Raw genomic sequence first — 19,767 nt, 5'->3', positions numbered from 1 at the left:
CGGCGCAGTGGTTAGCGCGTGTGCGGCACAGTTCTAAGGCCTTGGGAACCTACTGTGTGGGTTCAAATCCAGCTACCGGACCTACTGTGCGGAGTTTGTATGTCCTCCCCATGCTTGCGTGGGTTTCCTCCGGGCACTCCGGTTTCCTCCCACTTTCCAAAAACATGCATTTCAGGTGGATTGGCCGGTCCAAATTGTGCCTAGGTGTGACTGAGCAAGTGAGTTGTCTGTCCCTGTGTGCCCTGCGATTGGCTGGCAACCAGTTCAGGGTGTCCCCTGCCCACTGCCCGATGATTGCTGGGATGGGCTCCAGCACCCCCGCGACCCTACTGAGGATAAGTGGTGCAGCTAATGAGATGAGAGATTTTCACACCCTTTAGGGCTGATTTTTTTTCTAAACTTAAATATTTAATAAAAAAGGAGGAGGGATTTAGGACGGGATGAAATTCTCTTATCTGAAAGCTCCTCTCCCTGTCCTCCTTGTAAGTTCAAAACGTCTTCTCGCCTTATTCAGAGATTCTGCTAAAGTTTAAACGTAACAGAAACAATATAAAAAGGCTACACTAAGTTTTTCCCCCTTTTCGGAAGTGAAATCTTAGTCTCTTTATTTTCATTTTCCCCCCAAAATGTAATTGAAGATGTGTTGACTTCTTACATTCAGAACATTTCAAAAAAGTATAGACAGTGATGGAATAAAACTCACACTTTCAGGGAGAAAACAGTACAATCACAGGCAGGTATTATTGTGTTTTCATGGAATAAATCCTCGTGAGAACAAAAACATTGTCATATGGAAAGGCAGTGTCATATTTTTGTCAATGTTTACAATTCATCGCCTGAGAAAAAATGAACAATATTCAATATACATCAAGAGGGGGCAGCACTGAGGCAATTGCTGAGTCTGTTCAGTCAACCAGCAGAAATTGACTCATATTTAACATTCTTTTCCGTTTTAGAAATAGTCTCATGTAAATGGCTGTCTTGGCAGTTTTGTAAAAAAAAGGCTGCTAACAAGAGATTTTCACGTACATTTTTATACATGTATTTACATAAACCATCACATTGTTTTAAGTATTGGTGCCCTGAGATACAAGCTGACTTCGTTTCAGGACCAAAGTCGTGACTCAAAACACATACATATGAAATCCGTATCATGAATAAATAGAGGGGAAATTCAATTCATTTGTAAAACGATAAAGGGAAAAGGATTTAATACATTACAGCTATATCAAATAATTATCTTAGTAGGTACAACAAAAAAGAACTCATTTGAAGTATTATAAAAACGTTTTTTTTTACATCTGCTCACCCGACAATGCACTAAACATTGTTATGCACCCCTTGGCCACACGGGGGAGGTCTAACTTAGACAAAATACAAGCAAGTCTTAATAATCTCAATAATAGTGCTGCCTCAATAATAAAACAATGGCACATTTTTTTTCACATATTTTAGGTGTAATTTGAGGAATTTTAAGATGTATTAAAAAAAATCAAGTCAAATCAAAAGAATTATACTTTAAATAATCAAAATTGTCCTTTCAAGTAGTTGGTTCGTCAATTTTCTCATTTTAAGTCCGGTATGTTTTTCTAACCTTGGTAGAAAATATTTCCTAAAAAGACAACACTTTCTACGTTATGCTGTATTGGACAGTTTTGCTTAATTCAAGGATGATGTTTATTTATTTTTTTAGAGAAAGAAAATTGGGAAAAGAAAATAAGAAAAAGGATATAAAGAAAAAGTATATCTAAAATAAACACAATTCTTTTGCCAAGGGGAGATTTTAATTTTTGCAGTGTTGATGCTGATTTCTGGCAGAATTAAACCCCAAAGTATTATATTTAGTTTCATTACCAATCCACTGTCTCCTCCCTCCTCTGCATCCACTTGCTACTCCACCCGACCAGCTCAAGTCAGAGCAATGGGAACTAAAATTTCATTCTTCCTTTAGTTTTGTATTTTTTTAAGAATATTGTTAATGCATATCCACTACTAATCAAAAGTTTAAGGTCTCCTAGAAATTTCAATTATTCAACAAAAGCAAAGTTTAAGGCATAATTTCGTCATTATTTCTAACCTTCTTAACTATACTTTCGATTTATTTTGCGACTCATCTGATTAACAAAAGTGTGACTTTTAATGGAAAACACCCTATTGTCTGAGTGATCCTAAACTTTTGAACTGTGGTGTACATGTACATTGCACAAGAGTGGTAATTGCTATATACTATTTGGTTATAAAATGTTTTTATCTGGTGTACCAGTGTCTATACACTGTTACGTGGCAATTTCACTTAGCGATCCCCACCTCAGAACGGATTAAAGCCGTACCCCGGGGGTCTACTTTACCCGTGTTTTGATCCGATTTGAATGATTGACAATACAAACAACATATGTAGAGATATAAAAATAAAACGTCAAATATTGGCAACGGGCGAATTTTTCTTCTCCCAACAACAGCTTGTATCTTGAAACGTTTGTATGGTGGCTTACTTGTATCTCAAGGCACCACTATTTCCAGTCTCATCAAGGCACATACCCTTCAGTCACTTTTCTCTCTTTTATCGCCATCCATGTATTTTGTCTTATCGGACTTCTCCGTCCTCTCCTTGTCTCTTCTCCTTCCTCCATTGAGAGCCTTGCCCACTACGATGCAGCTGATAGCGAGCACGTGCATGGCAAAGTAAATGGACGACCAATAGTTGACGGTATCGGAAGCTTTGAGCAGCACGAAGCCCATGCACATGTAATCATAGGCCCGCATCTTCAGGAACCAGTGGACCCAGTCGAAGAGGTTCTGGCCACGGGGGCCCAGCCGGGATCGGACCGAAGCCTCCATGGCAGACTCGGCGGCGATGCAGAGAGGGATGGTGAGGAAGGATAAGTAGTAGCCAGCGTGCAGGCCGTGCCAGTAGGCGCTGATGAACATGGTCCAGCCCGCCCTGAAAATCGCAAAACTGTTCAGTTTGATGCATTTTAGAAAGTGGGGGATGCTTCAGGGCACTGAATCTAAAACTGTGATATTGTAATCCCTTGTTAATTGCAGTTAGTGTAGACGGAACCCTCTTATCAATTTTAGCATGCACTTGCAGCAATATTCGACGGTGACAGCGGATGGTGACCAGACAGTGATATTGATTTTAGGCGGAACGAACAGGAAAAAAGAACAGCCAAGCATTATGCAAATATGCTCTTATGGCCCTCGCTCTCATCGATAGTCAACTGGGAATAATGGATCGTGGTCAAAAGGGTGCAGTTAATTTTAGCCAGGAAGAACGGAAAACAAGAGCCACCATGCATGAAACAAATTTGCTTCTTTTGGGCCTTGCTCAACAATAGTCACAGTGGCATGCTTGAGCGGTAGGAACCAAAAAAATAAGCACTCTGCCGGCCAATGCTCTTAACGGTAGTTGGCCAGAGATAATGGATCGTGGCTGCACATGTGCTGTTCATTTTAGGCATAAAGAACGGAAAAAAGAGCAACCAATTATTGCACAAATCTGCTTTCTTTGCCCCTGCTCTCAACAATAGTCGATCAGGGATAATGGATTACAGCTAAAACAGTGCAGTTCCTCTTAGGCAGAATTTTTTTTAAAAAGAGAAGCGAAGCATTACTAAAATTTGCTCTCGTTGCGACTGTTCTCGCAATAGTCAACTGGGGATAATGGATCATGGCCAAAAGAGTGCATTTCATTTCAAGCGGGCCATTTGGCACATTTCAGTGGCCCAAACTGAATAGAAAAGGGGCTCTGCCGGCCCCTGCTCTTAGCAGTCAAAGTGATAATAGAGCAGTGTTTTTAGGCAGTACAAATCGGCACATCTCCTGATAAAGGTGCCCTCTGACGGTTCCAGCCTACAGCAATATGCAATTGGGGATAATGAATTGGAGCTGCAAGAATGCATTTCACTTTTCGGTGGACAGAACAACACAAATGAAGTGTCAGGCCCAGACAAAAATGAATTCTGCCTGCCCATGCTCTCAGCAATAGTCACCCGGGATAATGGATTGCAGCCACAACTATTTATTTCATTCTGAAGGTCCTTGCTTGCAGCAATAAGGGATCGAGGATGACGAATCGCGGCTGCACGGGTGCCGTTAATATTAAGCAAAAACAGCAGAACTGCAAAAAAAAACCAGCTGCCTGCCAGGCCTTACAGCAATTCGCTCTGACGGTCCCCGCTTGCAGCATCAAACTTTTGGGGATAATGGATCGAGCATGCACCAGTGGAGTTCACTTTTGGTTGGGCTGAACGGTGAAAAGAGGCGCCAGACCCATCAATAATGCGTCCTGTCGGGGCCTGCTTGAAACAATATACCGTCAGGGATAACAGATTGCAACCAGAACAGTACGGTTCACTTTTTGGTGAACAGAGCAGCAAAAAAGAGCAGACAGGCCTGACGAAAATCCACTCGCGGCAAAATGCAAACGGGGATAATGGAAGTCAGAATATTTTTCAACCTGCACTGCAGAGGCCGCAAAGTACAAAACGCGAAGTAGCAAGAGATTACAGTATTGTTCCTTCACCTGAGTGTGTAGGACTTAAAAGGCGCATTAGGATAGATGTAATGATGCAGCCACCATTGCACCGTCATGTTCCAGTAACGCATGCCGTGCCGGACCTTCACACAAAAGTCCGTGTTGTAGCAGTCGATATTCTGGATGCTCTTGAAGTCGTACGTCTCCTCGCTCAGTGACTCTGGGCTGGAAGAAAACCAACATTTCTTATTCTAATGCAGTAATCCTTTGTTTGTTCACAGGGACTGTGATGGGTGAAATCTTTTTTAGTTTGTTTTTTTTTTTCAATTATTGCACAATGAAGTCCTTTTCCATGAAGGAGTTTTCCCCGAGGCGTGAGAAACCATTTTTCCAAATTAAAAAATCAACAACAACAAAAGACAAAATCAAAACAAGACATAAATATCGAAAAATATCAGAATAAATCACTAATATTTTTTACAAAAATCAATGGATATTGATTTTAGAGGCGGGATCTTTATAATTTTATACTAGAGCTGTTTACGCCAGATGATTGGTTTTCTGATCTCTGACAAGTAGAAAAAAAGGACAAAACCTGTCAGTTAAATAAAAAATAAAAATGTACATGCCCCCTTCAGAAACATGCCCATCTAAAAGTTAGAAATAGATTTGTCTCTATTGTCAATGATAACAACAAAGTGAACATTGTTTACAAGTAGTTAGACGTGGCACTCAAGGATAAACATTGAATAAAGAAATATGCTATAAATGCATTATAGGATACACTAGTGAATATTTACACCAGTTCTTGTCAGGAAAATTCTTACTTATTAGCTATCCTGGTGCACAATGAACCTAAATATAGACTTAAAACACACTTCTATTCTATAGCTTATGAATGACCTATGTTCCTGTTGATGATATCTGTGTATTAATTGTTATGACAAGCCTGGTCATCCTGGAAGGGGGATTACCTCATGTGCGGTCCCTTCTCAAGGTTTCTTCATTTTCCTGATGCTGAGGTTTTTCCTTATCCTGATGTGGGTTTTAGATCATGGCATGGCGCAATAATAGTCTGTGGTTTGCAATAATCTATGGTCTGTGCAGCCCTTTGAGACTCCTTGTAATTAAGGGCGTCACAAACTATTATGACTTGACTATTACCGTTTAGTATAACTTGGTGCAAAACCTCATGTACAAACCTGTAGCTGACGGTGGGCCCCCCGCCCGGTTTGCTCTGAGCTCGCTCCAGATAGCAACCCAAACCGGCACTAATACAGCCGGCCTCGGCACTGCACCAAGCGGCGTAGAAGCGCATCCGGAACACAAAGAACACCACGACCATGTAGAAGAACCTGATGGGGATTTTTAAAAAAAACTGCATTTTACCAACAAGCGATAGGACGTTAACCTTCTATTATTTTTGCCGGTACGGGATTTGGAGTAAGGATGCAGGGAAATTATCAGGCTGACAGCTATTGGTATGATACCGGCCAAATTTGACATCACAGTTTAAAGTGCCAGACAGAAAAAAAAGATTGATAACAAGTGATGTGATGTTACAAAATAACATGACATTGGTGGACACTACTTGTTAAAGGGATTCTGAGCATTTATGCCACTCATCTATCCATCCATTCACTATCTGCACAGCTTATCCTCAGTAGGGTCGCGGGGATGCTGGAGCCCATCCCAGCTGTCTTCGGGCAGTGGGAAGTGGACACCCTGAACTGGTTGCCAGCCCACAGACAACTCAACCTGATTCTCACCCAGGGACAATTTGGACTGTCCAATTAACCTGACATGCATGTTTTTGGGAATGTGGGAGGAAACCGGAGTGCCCGGAGGAAACCCACACAGGCACGGGGAGAACATGCAAACTCCATACGGGGAGGCCGCGGTAGCTGGATATGAACCCTGAACCTCCGCACCGTGGGGCTGCGCGCTAACCACCCAGCCGCCAATTTATGGTACTCATTAGAATATATTTAAATTTTCTGTAAAAGTAGCACAACCTGGTCGTGTCCCCTCTATACCTCTCTATAACTTGTGCAAGGCACCAGAGAGCCATTATCAAAGACATGGCTGATTATTTGTGCAGATCTGGTAAGTTTTGGAGCACACGATGTGATAATTTTCTGAACTAGATGTACGCAAAGTGTAGAGTACATAATTTCATGTGTTGTACACCTTTAGCAAATATTCACTGCCATAAATTGGCTTTATGTGCGGCATAAAGAGATATCTCTACAACTGTAATCGGCCAAACGTTACATCAGGGGTAGGGAACCTATGGCTCTTTTTATGAGTACGTCTGGCTCCGAAATAAAATGTAACTATTGCACATCTCTCTGTGACGTTCCAAAGTCAAGTGATTTCATCCCGATTTTGGTCCATATAAAGCCGAAGCAACTTAATGCAGAAGTCCGATAAGAAACCATTTAAACTGATAAATAAAAACGCTGGCAAACGACTTTGATTGGGTGAGCAGTACAGGTGGGCGGATCCCTGCACACAGCGCAAGGCACTTCCTTCTCTCTCTCTCGCTCAGTGCATTCTACACCAAAAGTGAATATGACGATATGCTTATCGTTTGCAGTAATTTGCGACATTTTTACAAAAGAACTTTGCATGCACATTGTTTGGAAACCCTTATTAAGGACAAATTTCAAGGAAAAAAATTGCCTCAACACTCTTAACTGAAGGTGGAAGACAAATTGTTAATGGCATATTTACATTGATTTGGGATACAGGATTTTGCATTATTATCATTTCATACATTTGATTAAATCATCAAATGACACACAGTGAAATAAAATGTGCTGAAGAATTAGCTTTTGTCTAGAGAGCGTGTTTGGCAGTTTTTTCAATTTTGTCTGAAAATATATGATGTGGCTCTCTCAATTTCTTTTTAAAACATGTTTAGCTTTTTTGGCTCTTTGGCTCAAAAAGGTTCCTGACCCCTGCGTTACATTATACGTTACATTGATAAGAATGAGTGATATATTTTTCTTACCCAAGGCATGTGTGCCGTACAGTATTGAAGCACTTGTTAATGTTTAGAAGTATAAATTTTCACCTTATGGACACACCCATAACCATTATCATATACATTTTCTGCAATAGCTATATGTCAGTGTTATGATGCTCATAACTATAACTTATCCTTAAAGACATTATTGACCAAGTATTCATCAATTGATTGATAGTCAACCTCTACTCTCTCCAACATTACTTCAGGGAGACATGTTAACCGAAGCTGCATGTTATTGTAATTATATACAAAAATAGAGGAACACATATAAAGATTTGGATTTTGAGTATGTATTCATTATTTTCTAAATATATCATACAGTTATAAAAGGAAAGTTATTTGTATCTGTCTCCAGAAGCAATATTTTATCCGTAGGGAAAAAGAGTTATCGCATATCCCAAATTTTTTACTACGCATTCTTAAAAACCTAATGAAATAGTTTGATTTGACTGCATATATTCAGTCACCTGAAAAAGAAATTGTGCTCCAGGAACTCGTCGGTACGGACGTAAGCCAGGGGGAAAACAGAGTTGACAGCCAAGTAGAACGCTCCAAAAACGGGCACGAGCTTCAACCGTTGCAGGCACGGCACCATACCGGGCAATGCCAGCGGTTTGGGCTGCTCCAACCAGTCGCTGTATGTTTGGAAGCGGAAGAACGGGCCTTTTGGGGGGGAAAGGAGAGTTCTCAGAAGACAGAACTGTACGACATAGCTTCAAAAATAATCTACAGTGCAGTGATAAAGTATTCACACTCTTTCTGAAATCTGTGGGGTTTTTTTTGCATTTTTCTTCCTCACAAAGGTTTCAGATCATCAAAACAATTTAAATATCACACAGAAACAACCCAAAGAAATACAAAATGCATTTCAAAATGTTGATTCCATTTATTGAGAAAAGAAAATCAAAACCTATCGGGCCCTATGTGAAAAAGTAATCGCCACCCCCCTCTTGTTATATCACAAAGAAACTGTGACTAACCACAGTTTTGGTCAAGCTAAGTTCAAGCACTACACCAGGGGTCACCAACCTTTTTGAAGCAGAGAACTACTTTCTTGTTAGCACAAAAGGCTAAAAATTTCATATGTATTTATAATATAACTTCTCATGTTATTACTATGATCTTATTATGTTATTAATGGTTGCACTTGTTAGAAGTAGGGATAAAATAGTCTCAGTCAGACACTAAATCATATGCATGGTATGACGGCAATGAGTGATTTACTAATTTAAAAAAAAATGATCGTTTTAAAAAAAAAAACTTTTGAAAGAATTGAGGATGTCACTACAATCATTATGTTGATGATTTCTCATGCTAATCAAATTTCCAAGGAAATCACGATGACCTATCACCGGTGAGCCCTTTTCAGAACCAATCTGCGGCTATCTGGTGCCCACAAGCCCCAAGTTGGTGTCCCCTACACTACACTACACATGCACAAATAACTCTACAACCCATCGGAGCATTCTAAAAGGGTCAAAAATAACCAAATTGGGCTAAAAGTTTTTAAAAAACTAATCAACCTTCATTCAGGCTTCTTTTCCATAAAGACAAATTAAGAAAAATTCATAACAATTAGAAAAAAATTTTAAAATGAAATGAAACATGATCACTTTTTAACTCAACTTCAGTTATTTTTGACCGAAATGTTTTCCGAGTGAGATAAATAAAACTGCTTGTTTTTTTCCACCAAATTGTAGCCTTTGCAATTTGAACAACTAACTACACATTCCAAAATCAATTTAAAATTGATTGAATGTCCAGTGCTCTACAATCCTATTACAGTAGACCCCTGGGATTTAACGACAGCGCCTTTTGACATTTTCACTTAACTTTGTGGAATAAGGTGTTTACTTCACCCCGTCTTTACCACGTTTTCCCCACTGTACCACACCACCAACTAATTACTTTGTGTGCCCAAACAATTTTTAGTGTTTTTTGCATATGATGAGTGATGTGTCCAAGATGCCTGTTTGCTATTGGTCGACGGCAAATAAAGTGCTGGTCTGCTATTGGTTTGTGTCACTGATTAATGAAAATGTCAATATGCTTTTGGCTGAACTACCTCCCACAATGCCATTTTTTTCATTCAGTTCGAAATCTTGTGTGCTTTATAAAGAATTTAACTAACTATGGGTCCCAAGACATGCAAAAAGGACAAAGGGAGAAAAAAAAAAAAACGATAACATTTGAAACATAGCTTGCAATTATCAGCAAATCCGAAGAATGGTCTTGCTATAAGCCAATTTCGCTTTGCAGTTCTGATAAGTCTATTCCTTTTTTTATTAGCGGACCTCAGCAAGGAGATTGCATAGGATGCCAGATTGTTATTATGACCAATTACGCACTGTTTTTGTTGCTTTGACTATTATGCACTGTTTACATCATTGTCACTATCGGCCAACCATACTGCTCTGCTTTGATTTAACACCCTTTAAGGCAGGTCTGCTTTTGTAACGGATTTCCTAAAAAGAAACGACTCAGGGGAAAGCTTTAAGAACAGGTTTGAATTTCTTATCTGAGGTCTGGGCTCTCTTCCCTGTTCTCCTTGCAAGTATAAATCTAATTTATGTCTTCTCCCCTCATTTTACTGTCTACTATACTATAAAAGTATAAAGTATTAACCTCAGAATGGATAAATGTTGTAACCCGGGGTCTACTGTAGCTCCAATGTTTGACTGGAGTAAAACATGAAAGTGGACTCACAATACGTCAGGCAAGTCGCAGGGTGAGACAAAAAAAAAAGACAACAGCAAAAAACAATGAAGACATTTCAACAAGATGAACGACAGACATGCGAATATTTCCACACGTCCTCTTTTAAATAACACTACTTCCTCTTTCTGACTCACCTGTCATAACACCCACGTAACAATAACTGTAAGACACGATGTCATACAGCGACGGTTCCTGAGACAAACAGTTGACCACCGAGGACTTGCTGAAGTCGCTCATTTCTTTCTTCTTCTCCTCGTGGAAACTGCGAACCTCATTGGCCAGGCTTACCATCTGGGTTTTTAGCACAAAGAGTAAAAAAAACCAGTCTGGATTTTGGCTTGCGGGCAATTTGGTACCTTGAGAGTGAGAATAAGCTGGACAGCGTTGGCAAACGGTGTTGGTGCAGGCAAACCGAACCAGGTGACCAATCGGAAGAAGAGAAGGTAGAGGAAGGTCCAGGCCAGACTCAAAGCAGGGGCCAACCTTTGTAAAAAGATGTTAGAACACCAATCGCAGGAGGTATAAAAAGTAAAGATGCATTGAAATGAAAATTTGGGGCAGAAACTGATAATGTGTACTAAAATCAATAACGCCTCGAAGATACTATAAAATTCAAGTCAAGTCAAGTCATTTTTATTTGTATAGCCCTTAATCACAATTAGTCTCTAAGGGCTTCACAAGTTATTACATATAAGAAGATTAGGTTACTTGCTGAGGTCCGATAATAAAATAACAAAAATAACTAATCTTTTAAATACTTTTTTGGTACTGACTTGCTAAAAATGCATAATATAAATTAATAAACACCTAACTGTCATATTACTGGCAGCTGATTTTGCAGGGACGGTGTATTATTACTTGACCACCAGCAGTGGCTGTATTGTGTCATGCAACCTAAAACAAGTGCTAAAAATCACAAGAAAAAATACAAAGGTGAGCCTCCTGCTATATAAAAAAAATGTAAAAGCATTTAATAAAATGCATGATTATATGATAGTACATGTATTTTTGCTTATCTTCATATAACTAGTCTTTTGTTTTTAATGACGGTTTTTACCACAGAATACATAATGCCCTTAATAACAAGAGGGCTCAAAGGGCTGTAGACGACTAGTACGCCATCACCTGATCTAAAACCAACATCAGGGCAAGGAAAACCTCGAAAACCTCAACATGAGGTGAATGAAGAACCTTGAGAAGGAGCTGCACATGAACATGACTCGAGTTTAATAACTTAGAAGTTTTTTACCACTGGTAGGTGCTAAAAAATACACAATGTCAATTTATTAACTTATTTTTTTCTGATGAAATTGTAAAAGATGGCACTTCAAAAACATAAAATGAAACTCTTGCTCTACGTTTTTGTGTATTGTTACCCAAAGCAACATCTATTGCAGCCTGGAAGGGGGATTAGCACTTGTGTGGCCCCAGCTCAGGGTTTCTTATTTTCCTCATGTTGAGATTTTGAGTTTTTCCTTGTCCGCATGTCATTTTCATATCAGATAAGGGTGGCATTGTGGCCTGTGCAGTCCATTGAGAGATTTTGTGATTAAGGGCTATACAAATAAATGTGATTTGACAAAACTAAAAAGTAGTTGTAAAATGTATATATATATATATATATATATATATATATGTATAATTGTATAATTTTCTTTTAAGAAAAAACAAAACAGTATTTTAAACCTATTTTTAAATCAAGATTGGTTGTTTTTTTTACCAATAAGATGTGCAAAAAAATACACACTGTCCATTTAAATATTTGTATTCCATGCTTATGAAAACAAAAAAGGCATTTTGAAGTGCTTAAAATAAACCTGTTGGAGAACAAAGTCATACAGTAAAAGAATAAAACTAATGAGAGATGTAGAATGTAAATAACACAAGCAGGTTATTTTTAAAACTCTGTCCTTTTTTATAAGTACAGATTTCTGGGTTATTTTAGCTTTTGATGTACAGGAAGATAATAGTGACAAGAAACCCGGAGTGGTAAGGAATTGCTGATGATGGTGCGGAAGTCCGACTCACACATTCGCTGCTGTTAAATTACAAAAGTATATCAAATTATTTAATCACATTGCTATGCACCAACTAATCGACTTCAGAGACGAATCGATTGAATGTCACACCAACATTAGTCAAAGTCCAGGTAGCAGGTAACGAAATGTTGATAAGCACTGTTATTTTACCCGATACTTGTAAAAAACTGACCTCCAGTTGCTCTTGATAATCATCCATGTTCCAATCACTGTCACCAAAGAGTGGAGTGTGTGTACCTTACAGGTAGTGATCGTAATGAATAGGCCCAGAAGCATTGCTGCCCCCTGTTTCACAGGAGGACCTATAACAAAAAAAAATAACAGTGAAGACATTTGACTTGCACCTATTAAAAAAAATGAAATACTGTATGTTTTTTTTTTTTTGCAATCAAAAAAAAAGACAAGGACTCAAAACTCACTGAGGTAACGGAAAAGGAATCCTAGGGGGATAGAAGCTGCTAGGATTCCCAAGTACACCAGCTCATCTGGAGACATTGTTACCCTGGGAAAAAAACAAAAAAAGGGGAAATGGGTTATGGCCATGCAACTTGGCCATGTGTGTGCCTTATTATTTTATGATAATCACATGCCTTCTTTCCATGGTTATCATATTTTCACTTCAACTTTGGCAAATAAAAACATGACAAAAAAACAATGTGTCACGGACTCATAGATTCTCTACAAAGCAAACAAAATTCTGAACAGAGAGACAGGAAGGCATTGTGGGAGGTAGTTCCGCCAATCGCATATCAGCATTTTCATGATGCTGGCATGCACATTAATAGCAAGAAGGCATTTTACGTGATGTTAACCAATAACAGACAGGCATCTTAGCGATGTAACTCGTCATACGGACGAAACCCGCACAATGAGTTTTATACGTTTTTGGACATGCAAAATCATTGGTCTTGATGGCGCAGAGGGGGGAAAATGCTGTACAAAGGGGCCCAAAAAACTTCTCTCATTACGTGAACTGAAACGTCGTAAGGCGGGAGCATTCTGGGTGTTAGGAAAGTTGTGGCAGGTCATCATGTCAATGAGAGCATCTAACAGTTCCTAGCCAAGAACGCAGACACGACCACAGCCTCCCTTATCAACCAAAATGTTGGGGAAGAAACCCTTACAGATGTGCACGAAAGTGTAGCAAACAAACTCCGGAACTATAAAGAGTACATATAACATTCTTTTGGCTTTATTATTGTACTGTTCTCAGCTCGGGGATGCTGCTGGAAATGTGAATTTCCCTTCGGGGATGAATAAAGTATCTATCTAACAGAATTAACCATACCAGTCTATACGCTTTTACTTTTGTAGCACACTGACAGCAGTTATTTGGAGAGCTATATATGGCTAGTTATTATTAGCGTATTGGACGAAAATTGTCCCAAAAACTTAGCGAAATCTAAGATCTATTATAACTATGTACGACGTATCAAGTTCCATTTTTATTGGTCATTTGTTTGAGCGAGCAAAAAAGGTTTTGATGTGGCCGGGTGAGGTTTAGATTTTAAATACGGTTGAAGAACTCTCGTATAAACGACACGCTTGTAACGTGATTGGAAAGCAATTCTGCGCCCAAAAGGATTAGGCCATAAGCAAACAGTGCCACACCGTATGACACTCAAAAAACGCTACATTAAAAGCCTATATACTCACACTGGTGAGGATTCAAGTAGAGACGAACCAAGCCCAGTTGTGCCATTCACATATCTTCACAAATAAGGATGCAACTTCCGCGTTGGTGACGCCAGGCTTTCTGATTGGCCGTCCGTTTCAATATTCTGGGCGTAGTTTTTGGGTTACGGACACGAGAACGATGTCTCACTATCCATTTTTAATATCTTTTTAATTTCTAACAATTTCACATCTGTTTACTACCGTAGAGGAAAAAAATTAAAGGATAAAACATTTATAAGAAAAAATCCACAAGAGTGATATTTGTTTATCATTTATTGAGCAGGAAGCATGAGAACACACTCCCCAAAGGAGATCCTTCTTAATCCTCCTCTTCGTCATCACCTCCTGCGGCTCCTCCTTGTCCCTTCTTGAGGTTCCTTCTCTTGACGCGGCCTGGACGTCCACCGCCGTACGGCGACCTGAGGGAGAAGTCGATGTGCTTCTGGCTGTCCAGGCGCACCACGAATGAGGGGATGTTCACAACCTGCTTGCGCACACTGTGGAGAGATAATGGGGAAAACAAATACCTTTATTTCGAAGTCCTTAATTACGAACAGCAATTTTTTTTGCGGCTCGCAGTTATGGCTTTCAAGAATTTGGGTTGCCGAACCCTGGGCTAAACGGTCACTAAAGGTAGACGTGGATAAAAAAAAAAAAATCCCACAATTGTTTGCAGCTTGAGTAAACCGTATTTTCATTTGGTGAAAAAACGTTCTGGCCCGTTAAAAGGGTTCATCTTTCATGTCAACGTGTAAGTATTATTATAATTAAAATAATGGTTTACTTCATGAGCTTCAAATATCACGGGCTCTTTTGTGAACGCTGACCACACAATAAACGAGTTAACTGCATTCGTGTTTTATTTTGTTATTGTAGAATGTAAATGCAGCATTTTTCCAATGCACCCACGACTCGGGCCAGTCAACAAGCACCATATTGTTTACCCTAATTATGTTTTTTAATTGCATGATTATCCCGAAATGCCAAGCATAATCTATGACCACTATTACCAGTCCCAATAAAGAATTTTTATCCTCATCAAATATAGATAAGCTGTGTGGTTCTCCACAGGCCTCATTCACGAGGAATTCTTGACACCATAGAAAATCTGACAGAATCTTAATCATCGGCCTGTGGAGGTCCCAGCAGCATACGCTCCCATTACCCGAGGTGCAACCCGTACCTTACCTAACAGCCCCCAGCATCAGTTGGTAGGATTGTCTCTGGGCAATGCTTTAATGACAAGGTATACGGTTTGGATACCGAATTGACCTTGATGAATTATTAAAACTCATCTCAGCGGAAGGTGCTAAGAGCCGGAAGTCCTCTGGTGAAAGAGGAAGCATCAAGCATCTGTTTCAGCACCCTAAGTGTTCTCAGAGGGAAGGAAAACATACCGAATGTGCCTCTGGCGGATAAGCACACGGGCGTGGTGGATGCTCTTGGCGAGTCCCAGCTTGAAAACCTGAGTCTGCAGTCTCCTCTCCAAGAAATCCTCAACCTTCAGACCCAGGATGTAATCAAGCTTCATCTTGGCCTCGTCCAACACGCCGATACGCACCAGACGCCTGAGCAAGGCATTGCCTATAAAAAATAAATTCAATTAGTTTCCAAAACAATAAATGCATTTCATTATGGTGGTTGGGAATGGGCCTCATTGACGAGGAATTCGTGACAACACTGAAAATTCAGACAATTTAATTAAATCACCGGCGCAAACATTTAAGAATCTTTTAACCCAAGTGTTAAATACCTTCAAACAGACGCTTTGAGTCCTTCTCATCCAGAGTGAGCAACTCTCTAGCAGCTTTTCGAATCTTGGCCAGGGTGAACTTGACCCTCCACACTTCACGCTTGTTCCTCAAGCCATATTCACCTACAAGACCGAATACCATAGTGGTGTCATTTTTTGTAAGAAACATACACCTTTATTTTAGTTGACTACTGCAAATGCGTGGGGGGAAAAAAGACGGATATGGCGTTCCTGTCTTTTCACCTCAGTGTGTAAAAAGATGTTTTTAGGCCATCTTCACAACATTTCCCTGACCGTATGACAAATAATTCAACGTGCCCATATACTTAATGCTTTGCAGTGTTTGTGAGTTTAACAAGATACTGCATCAGGAAAACACTGAATACCTTTCCTTGATGTAGTTCATCTTGGATTTCATTCACAAAGACTTCACAAGCCAATACTGTTTTGTATATGTTATGATTGTTAGCCAAGGGTCAAGTCAAGTTCATTTGTATAGCGGCTATATATCAAAGGACTGCAGAGACAACAGACTATAGTAAACTACAAACCGTTATTACACCATCCCCTGATCCAAAACCTACATGAGGGCAAGGGACAACTCAAAAACCTCAACACGAGGAAAATTAAGTTAACGATTTTTTTTTCAACCCCTTACAAATTGTATACATTTTATTGATGTGGGTGGAAGCTGGAATTTTATCAAAAGGATTCTATATCATTTTAAGACGTTATGATTGTGATACCTCAGGCTCATCTCAATGGTGGTGCAAGCCCATGAAGAAAAAGCTTAACCATAGATGCAAAGCTAGCAAATATCAAGTGTGTGCACACAAATCTCTACCCTCCCTCATGTTGCATGGCCATTATTTTTCAACAATGAGTTATAAACAAGAGGGTGATTAAAGCAAAGAATTCCAAGGGCATGACAAACCTTCCAAGTGAACATTTTTATTTTTAGTCGGTTATGATCAACCCCTTGATCAAGTCATCTAACTTAAATGCATTTATGTTAAATAAGTAGTACTGAAGGTATTACCATACGTTTAAAATCGCCCACAAGACATTTTCACTTCGCCAAGTCCACCGGAGGTCTATTGTAAAATATGATTACAAGTAATAACTGCCCTTCAGTAACTCTGCTCTTACACACCAATGAGTTTCAACTCCTGGTCGAGACGGGACTTCTCGAACGGACGACGTGGGGTGACATAGGTCTTGCGACAAACCCAACTCCTGGCAACGGGCATGGCGGCTTACAAGTGCCTGCATTACGAGAAAAATGTATATCAAAAGTTGATCTGAAATGCAAGCATACAATTTGCATTGATCACATGAAAGACGCAATTCCTAAATACAATAAACTGGAAAATGCGATGGAATATCAACAACTGATAAGTGCCAATTTATGACTCAAAGCGACTTATACACGTAGAAATATCAACATTATTTAAGCGAGTGTTATTTGAAAGAAGCGAAGTAGGCCGCACCAGAGACGGACCACGTTTCTACGACTAGCTAGCATTAGCATATGTGTAAGCGTTACAAAGCCCCGACACGACACCATATCAAGGATTGCTAAAGACAAACAGTCACACAGGGGTTTCATTTGAAATTGAAATTTACTTTACACGTCTTTAAATTCGATACTGGGCGAGTTAAGCCCGCGAAAAGTCAGCTAAATAAGCTATGTACCTGCTTTCGTCAGGCTTGCGTAGTAAAGAGACCGTCAATGGTGGCCTTCAGATTTTTATATGGCTTCAACACACTACATATCCCGACATGCCTTTCGTTACTGGCGGAATTGATATATTTTAGTTAACGCCCCCTGCCGCTAGAACCAGAAACTACTTTGCAAATGGTATCAAAACGTAAACAAACATCAATTATGTACATTAAAAAAAGATAATTACATTTTAAAATTCCATATCAATGAAATAAAACACAAATTTAATGCAGGGTTTCAAAAACTCAATTCACACGGAGGGATGAAAGCAAGGGTCTGGCCAAGGTTGGGTTGCATTGGACTTACGACAAGAAATACTCAGATAAAACCACTGTTCTCAAATATATATATATTTCTACACGAAATAAGGTCTAAACCATATTGAGAGTTAATGAGGAAAAAAAATGAATCCATCTTTGATCAAATAAAAATTATTGAGCAGATAATGAAGAAATACTTAATACTTTTTGGATTTAATTGTGTGGATTAACAGTCTTTATCCTTGAACTTGAACATAAATTGACTTTTTAACATGAACTGTTCTGCACATGGCTTCTCGTTCAATAATGTATTTTCACAAAATATGTATCTTTACCTTTATGGCCAGACTCTTGTGACGTACAACAACAAGGCAGAAGAAAATACAGCCAATATGTGTTTTAAAACCTGATAAAATGTTTAAAAAACTTGAAACAAAAGCAGAAACTCGGCAAAAATGACGCACAAGGTACGTCCACTGTACTTTGAGCTTCCGTTGAACAGCGGTGTCGAACTTCTTTGCCAAACAAGCAGCTTTTTATTGGGCGGGTTCAGTTCAAATAAAAAAAATCCCGATTCTATTGCAAAAAAAACTAAGATTTATCATTTATCATCGTGACCCAACCGTGATTTATCATGCGAAAGAGAAAATTTGTGTCATGCGCAGTAACTTTTTTCCCCCATTCTTTCTGCGAAAAATGAACAGCACCCATGTGGCTGCGATCCACAATATTAATGCTCTGAGCGGGGAGGAGCAGGGGGCACTTTTTTTCTGGCCTGGCAGCTCTTTTTTTTTGCCGTTATTTATGCCTAAAATGAACTGCATTCGTGTGGCGGTGATCCATTATCCTGAATCCAATCTTGAGAGCAGGGGTGGAGAGCAAATTTGTTTAATAAGTGTTGGGTATTTTTTACGTTCTTTCGCCCAAAATGTCCTGGTCCCCATTGACTGCGATAAATGAGGGATGCAAGTATTACACTAGCGTGCATTTTATATTTTGAGTAAATTCACTTTAGTTGTGGGCAGCACGGCGGCTGGGTGGTTAAGGCGCAGCCCCACGTTGCGGAGGTTCAGGATTCAAGTCCAGCTACTGTAACCTCCCCGTGTGGAGTTTGCATGTTCTCTCCGTGCTTGCATAGGGTTCCTACGGGCACTCTGGTTTTCTACTACATTCCCAAAACACGCATGTCAGGTTATTTGTGTCATGATTGCCCATTGCCCTCACCTGTGCCCGCTCGTTTGGCGACAGCCGCTGCTCGTTGACTGATTGGTTCACCTCCTATTTAAATTCAACGCTTCCTTTCACTCCTTGTCAGTCCGTCAGTGAACCTCAGCACATGCAAGGCAAGCACCATTTGAGTCTGGCACCCGTCTGTCCCGTCCTTACCTGTATCCTGCTTGTCTGCCCATGGCTTTCCGATCGTCTCCGGCTCCCTGACTTTTTCCTTCCTTCGACCACGCTCCGAACTCCCGCCTTGGCTACTCGACCTGTGTTTGCCCACCGACCACGCTCTGATCTCCCGTCCCGGCTACTCAACTCAGTCCCGCCTTCCGACCACGCTCCGATCCCGTGAGCTCCCTGCTCCTCCTGCCCAGCGATCGATGGATATCTGGCGCATGCTTTCCCATACCTGACTTCTCAGCTTCCGCAGTAAAGTTTGTTTTGAAATGTTATGCATTTGGGTCTACCATCTGTTCTGACAATTTGGCTGGTCCAAATTGTCCCTAGGTGTGATTGAGCGAGTCAGTTGTCTGTTGCTCTGCGACTGGCTGGCAACCTGTTGAGGATGTCCCCTGCCCACTGCCTGAAGATGGCTGGGATGGGCTCCAACAGCCCCGCAACCCTACTGAGGATAAGCAGTGCAGATAATGGATGGGTACTTTAGTTGTAAAGGGTCAAATGACCCATAGGTTATCACCAGCCTTCCAGGATCCTTATAGATTTTATTTTCATATCAAAAAGATTCTGGAAATTGTGAGAAAAAGTCGCTTGCCAACGTGTCAGAGCGAGCGAACGGTGGTCAACTCCTGAGGAAGGACACGAGGGACTATTTATATTGCTCTGAAATGGGAGCCCATCGCAT

The 19,767-nt window shown here is 40.1% G+C and overlaps 2 protein-coding genes across 2 annotated transcripts; both read right to left on the bottom strand.

Annotated features, from left to right (window-relative positions):
- Positions 1 to 564: 564 nt before the first annotated feature.
- mboat7 (membrane bound O-acyltransferase domain containing 7) lies at positions 565 to 14,015 on the bottom strand. The gene is made up of 9 exons (XM_088326967.1): positions 13,925 to 14,015; positions 12,688 to 12,770; positions 12,441 to 12,570; positions 10,586 to 10,712; positions 10,364 to 10,520; positions 7,979 to 8,174; positions 5,680 to 5,832; positions 4,526 to 4,702; positions 565 to 2,941 (listed from the first exon to the last, which is right to left on the bottom strand). Exons 2-9 carry the CDS (start codon positions 12,761 to 12,763, stop codon positions 2,542 to 2,544), a joined length of 1,416 nt encoding a protein of 471 aa, XP_088183093.1. The 5' UTR covers positions 12,764 to 12,770; positions 13,925 to 14,015; the 3' UTR covers positions 565 to 2,541.
- Positions 14,016 to 14,200: 185 nt separating this feature from the next.
- rps9 (ribosomal protein S9) lies at positions 14,201 to 17,473 on the bottom strand. The gene is made up of 5 exons (XM_088326968.1): positions 17,394 to 17,473; positions 16,852 to 16,964; positions 15,699 to 15,821; positions 15,343 to 15,529; positions 14,201 to 14,442 (listed from the first exon to the last, which is right to left on the bottom strand). The coding sequence occupies exons 2-5, from the start codon at positions 16,946 to 16,948 to the stop codon at positions 14,265 to 14,267; spliced, it is 585 nt and encodes a 194-aa protein (XP_088183094.1). The 5' UTR covers positions 16,949 to 16,964; positions 17,394 to 17,473; the 3' UTR covers positions 14,201 to 14,264.
- Positions 17,474 to 19,767: the final 2,294 nt, after the last annotated feature.

This window comes from Urocampus carinirostris, chromosome 2, assembly GCF_059441175.1.
Source record: "Urocampus carinirostris isolate Australia breed hairy pipefish chromosome 2, RoL_Ucar_1.0, whole genome shotgun sequence".
Taxonomy (NCBI): domain Eukaryota; kingdom Metazoa; phylum Chordata; class Actinopteri; order Syngnathiformes; family Syngnathidae; genus Urocampus; species Urocampus carinirostris.
The sequence above is the reverse complement of the archived record's forward strand: the minus strand, read 5'-3'. Positions and strand labels throughout refer to the sequence as shown.

Excerpts from the sequence above, each read along its gene's own strand:
- mboat7 (XM_088326967.1), bottom strand. The coding sequence starts at position 12,763 with ATGTCTCCAGATGAGCTGGTGTACTTGGGAATCCTAGCAGCTTCTATC. Across the intron at positions 10,713-12,440 it reads ATTATCAAGAGCAACTGGAG|GTTGGCCCCTGCTTTGAGTC; the intron begins GTCAGTTTTTTA and ends CTTTTTACAAAG. Across the intron at positions 10,521-10,585 it reads AGCTTATTCTCACTCTCAAG|ATGGTAAGCCTGGCCAATGA; the intron begins GTACCAAATTGC and ends CTAAAAACCCAG.
- rps9 (XM_088326968.1), bottom strand. The coding sequence starts at position 16,948 with ATGCCCGTTGCCAGGAGTTGGGTTTGTCGCAAGACCTATGTCACCCCA. Across the intron at positions 15,822-16,851 it reads CCAGGAGTTGAAACTCATTG|GTGAATATGGCTTGAGGAAC; the intron begins GTGTGTAAGAGC and ends TCGGTCTTGTAG. Across the intron at positions 15,530-15,698 it reads CTCAAAGCGTCTGTTTGAAG|GCAATGCCTTGCTCAGGCGT; the intron begins GTATTTAACACT and ends TATTTTTTATAG.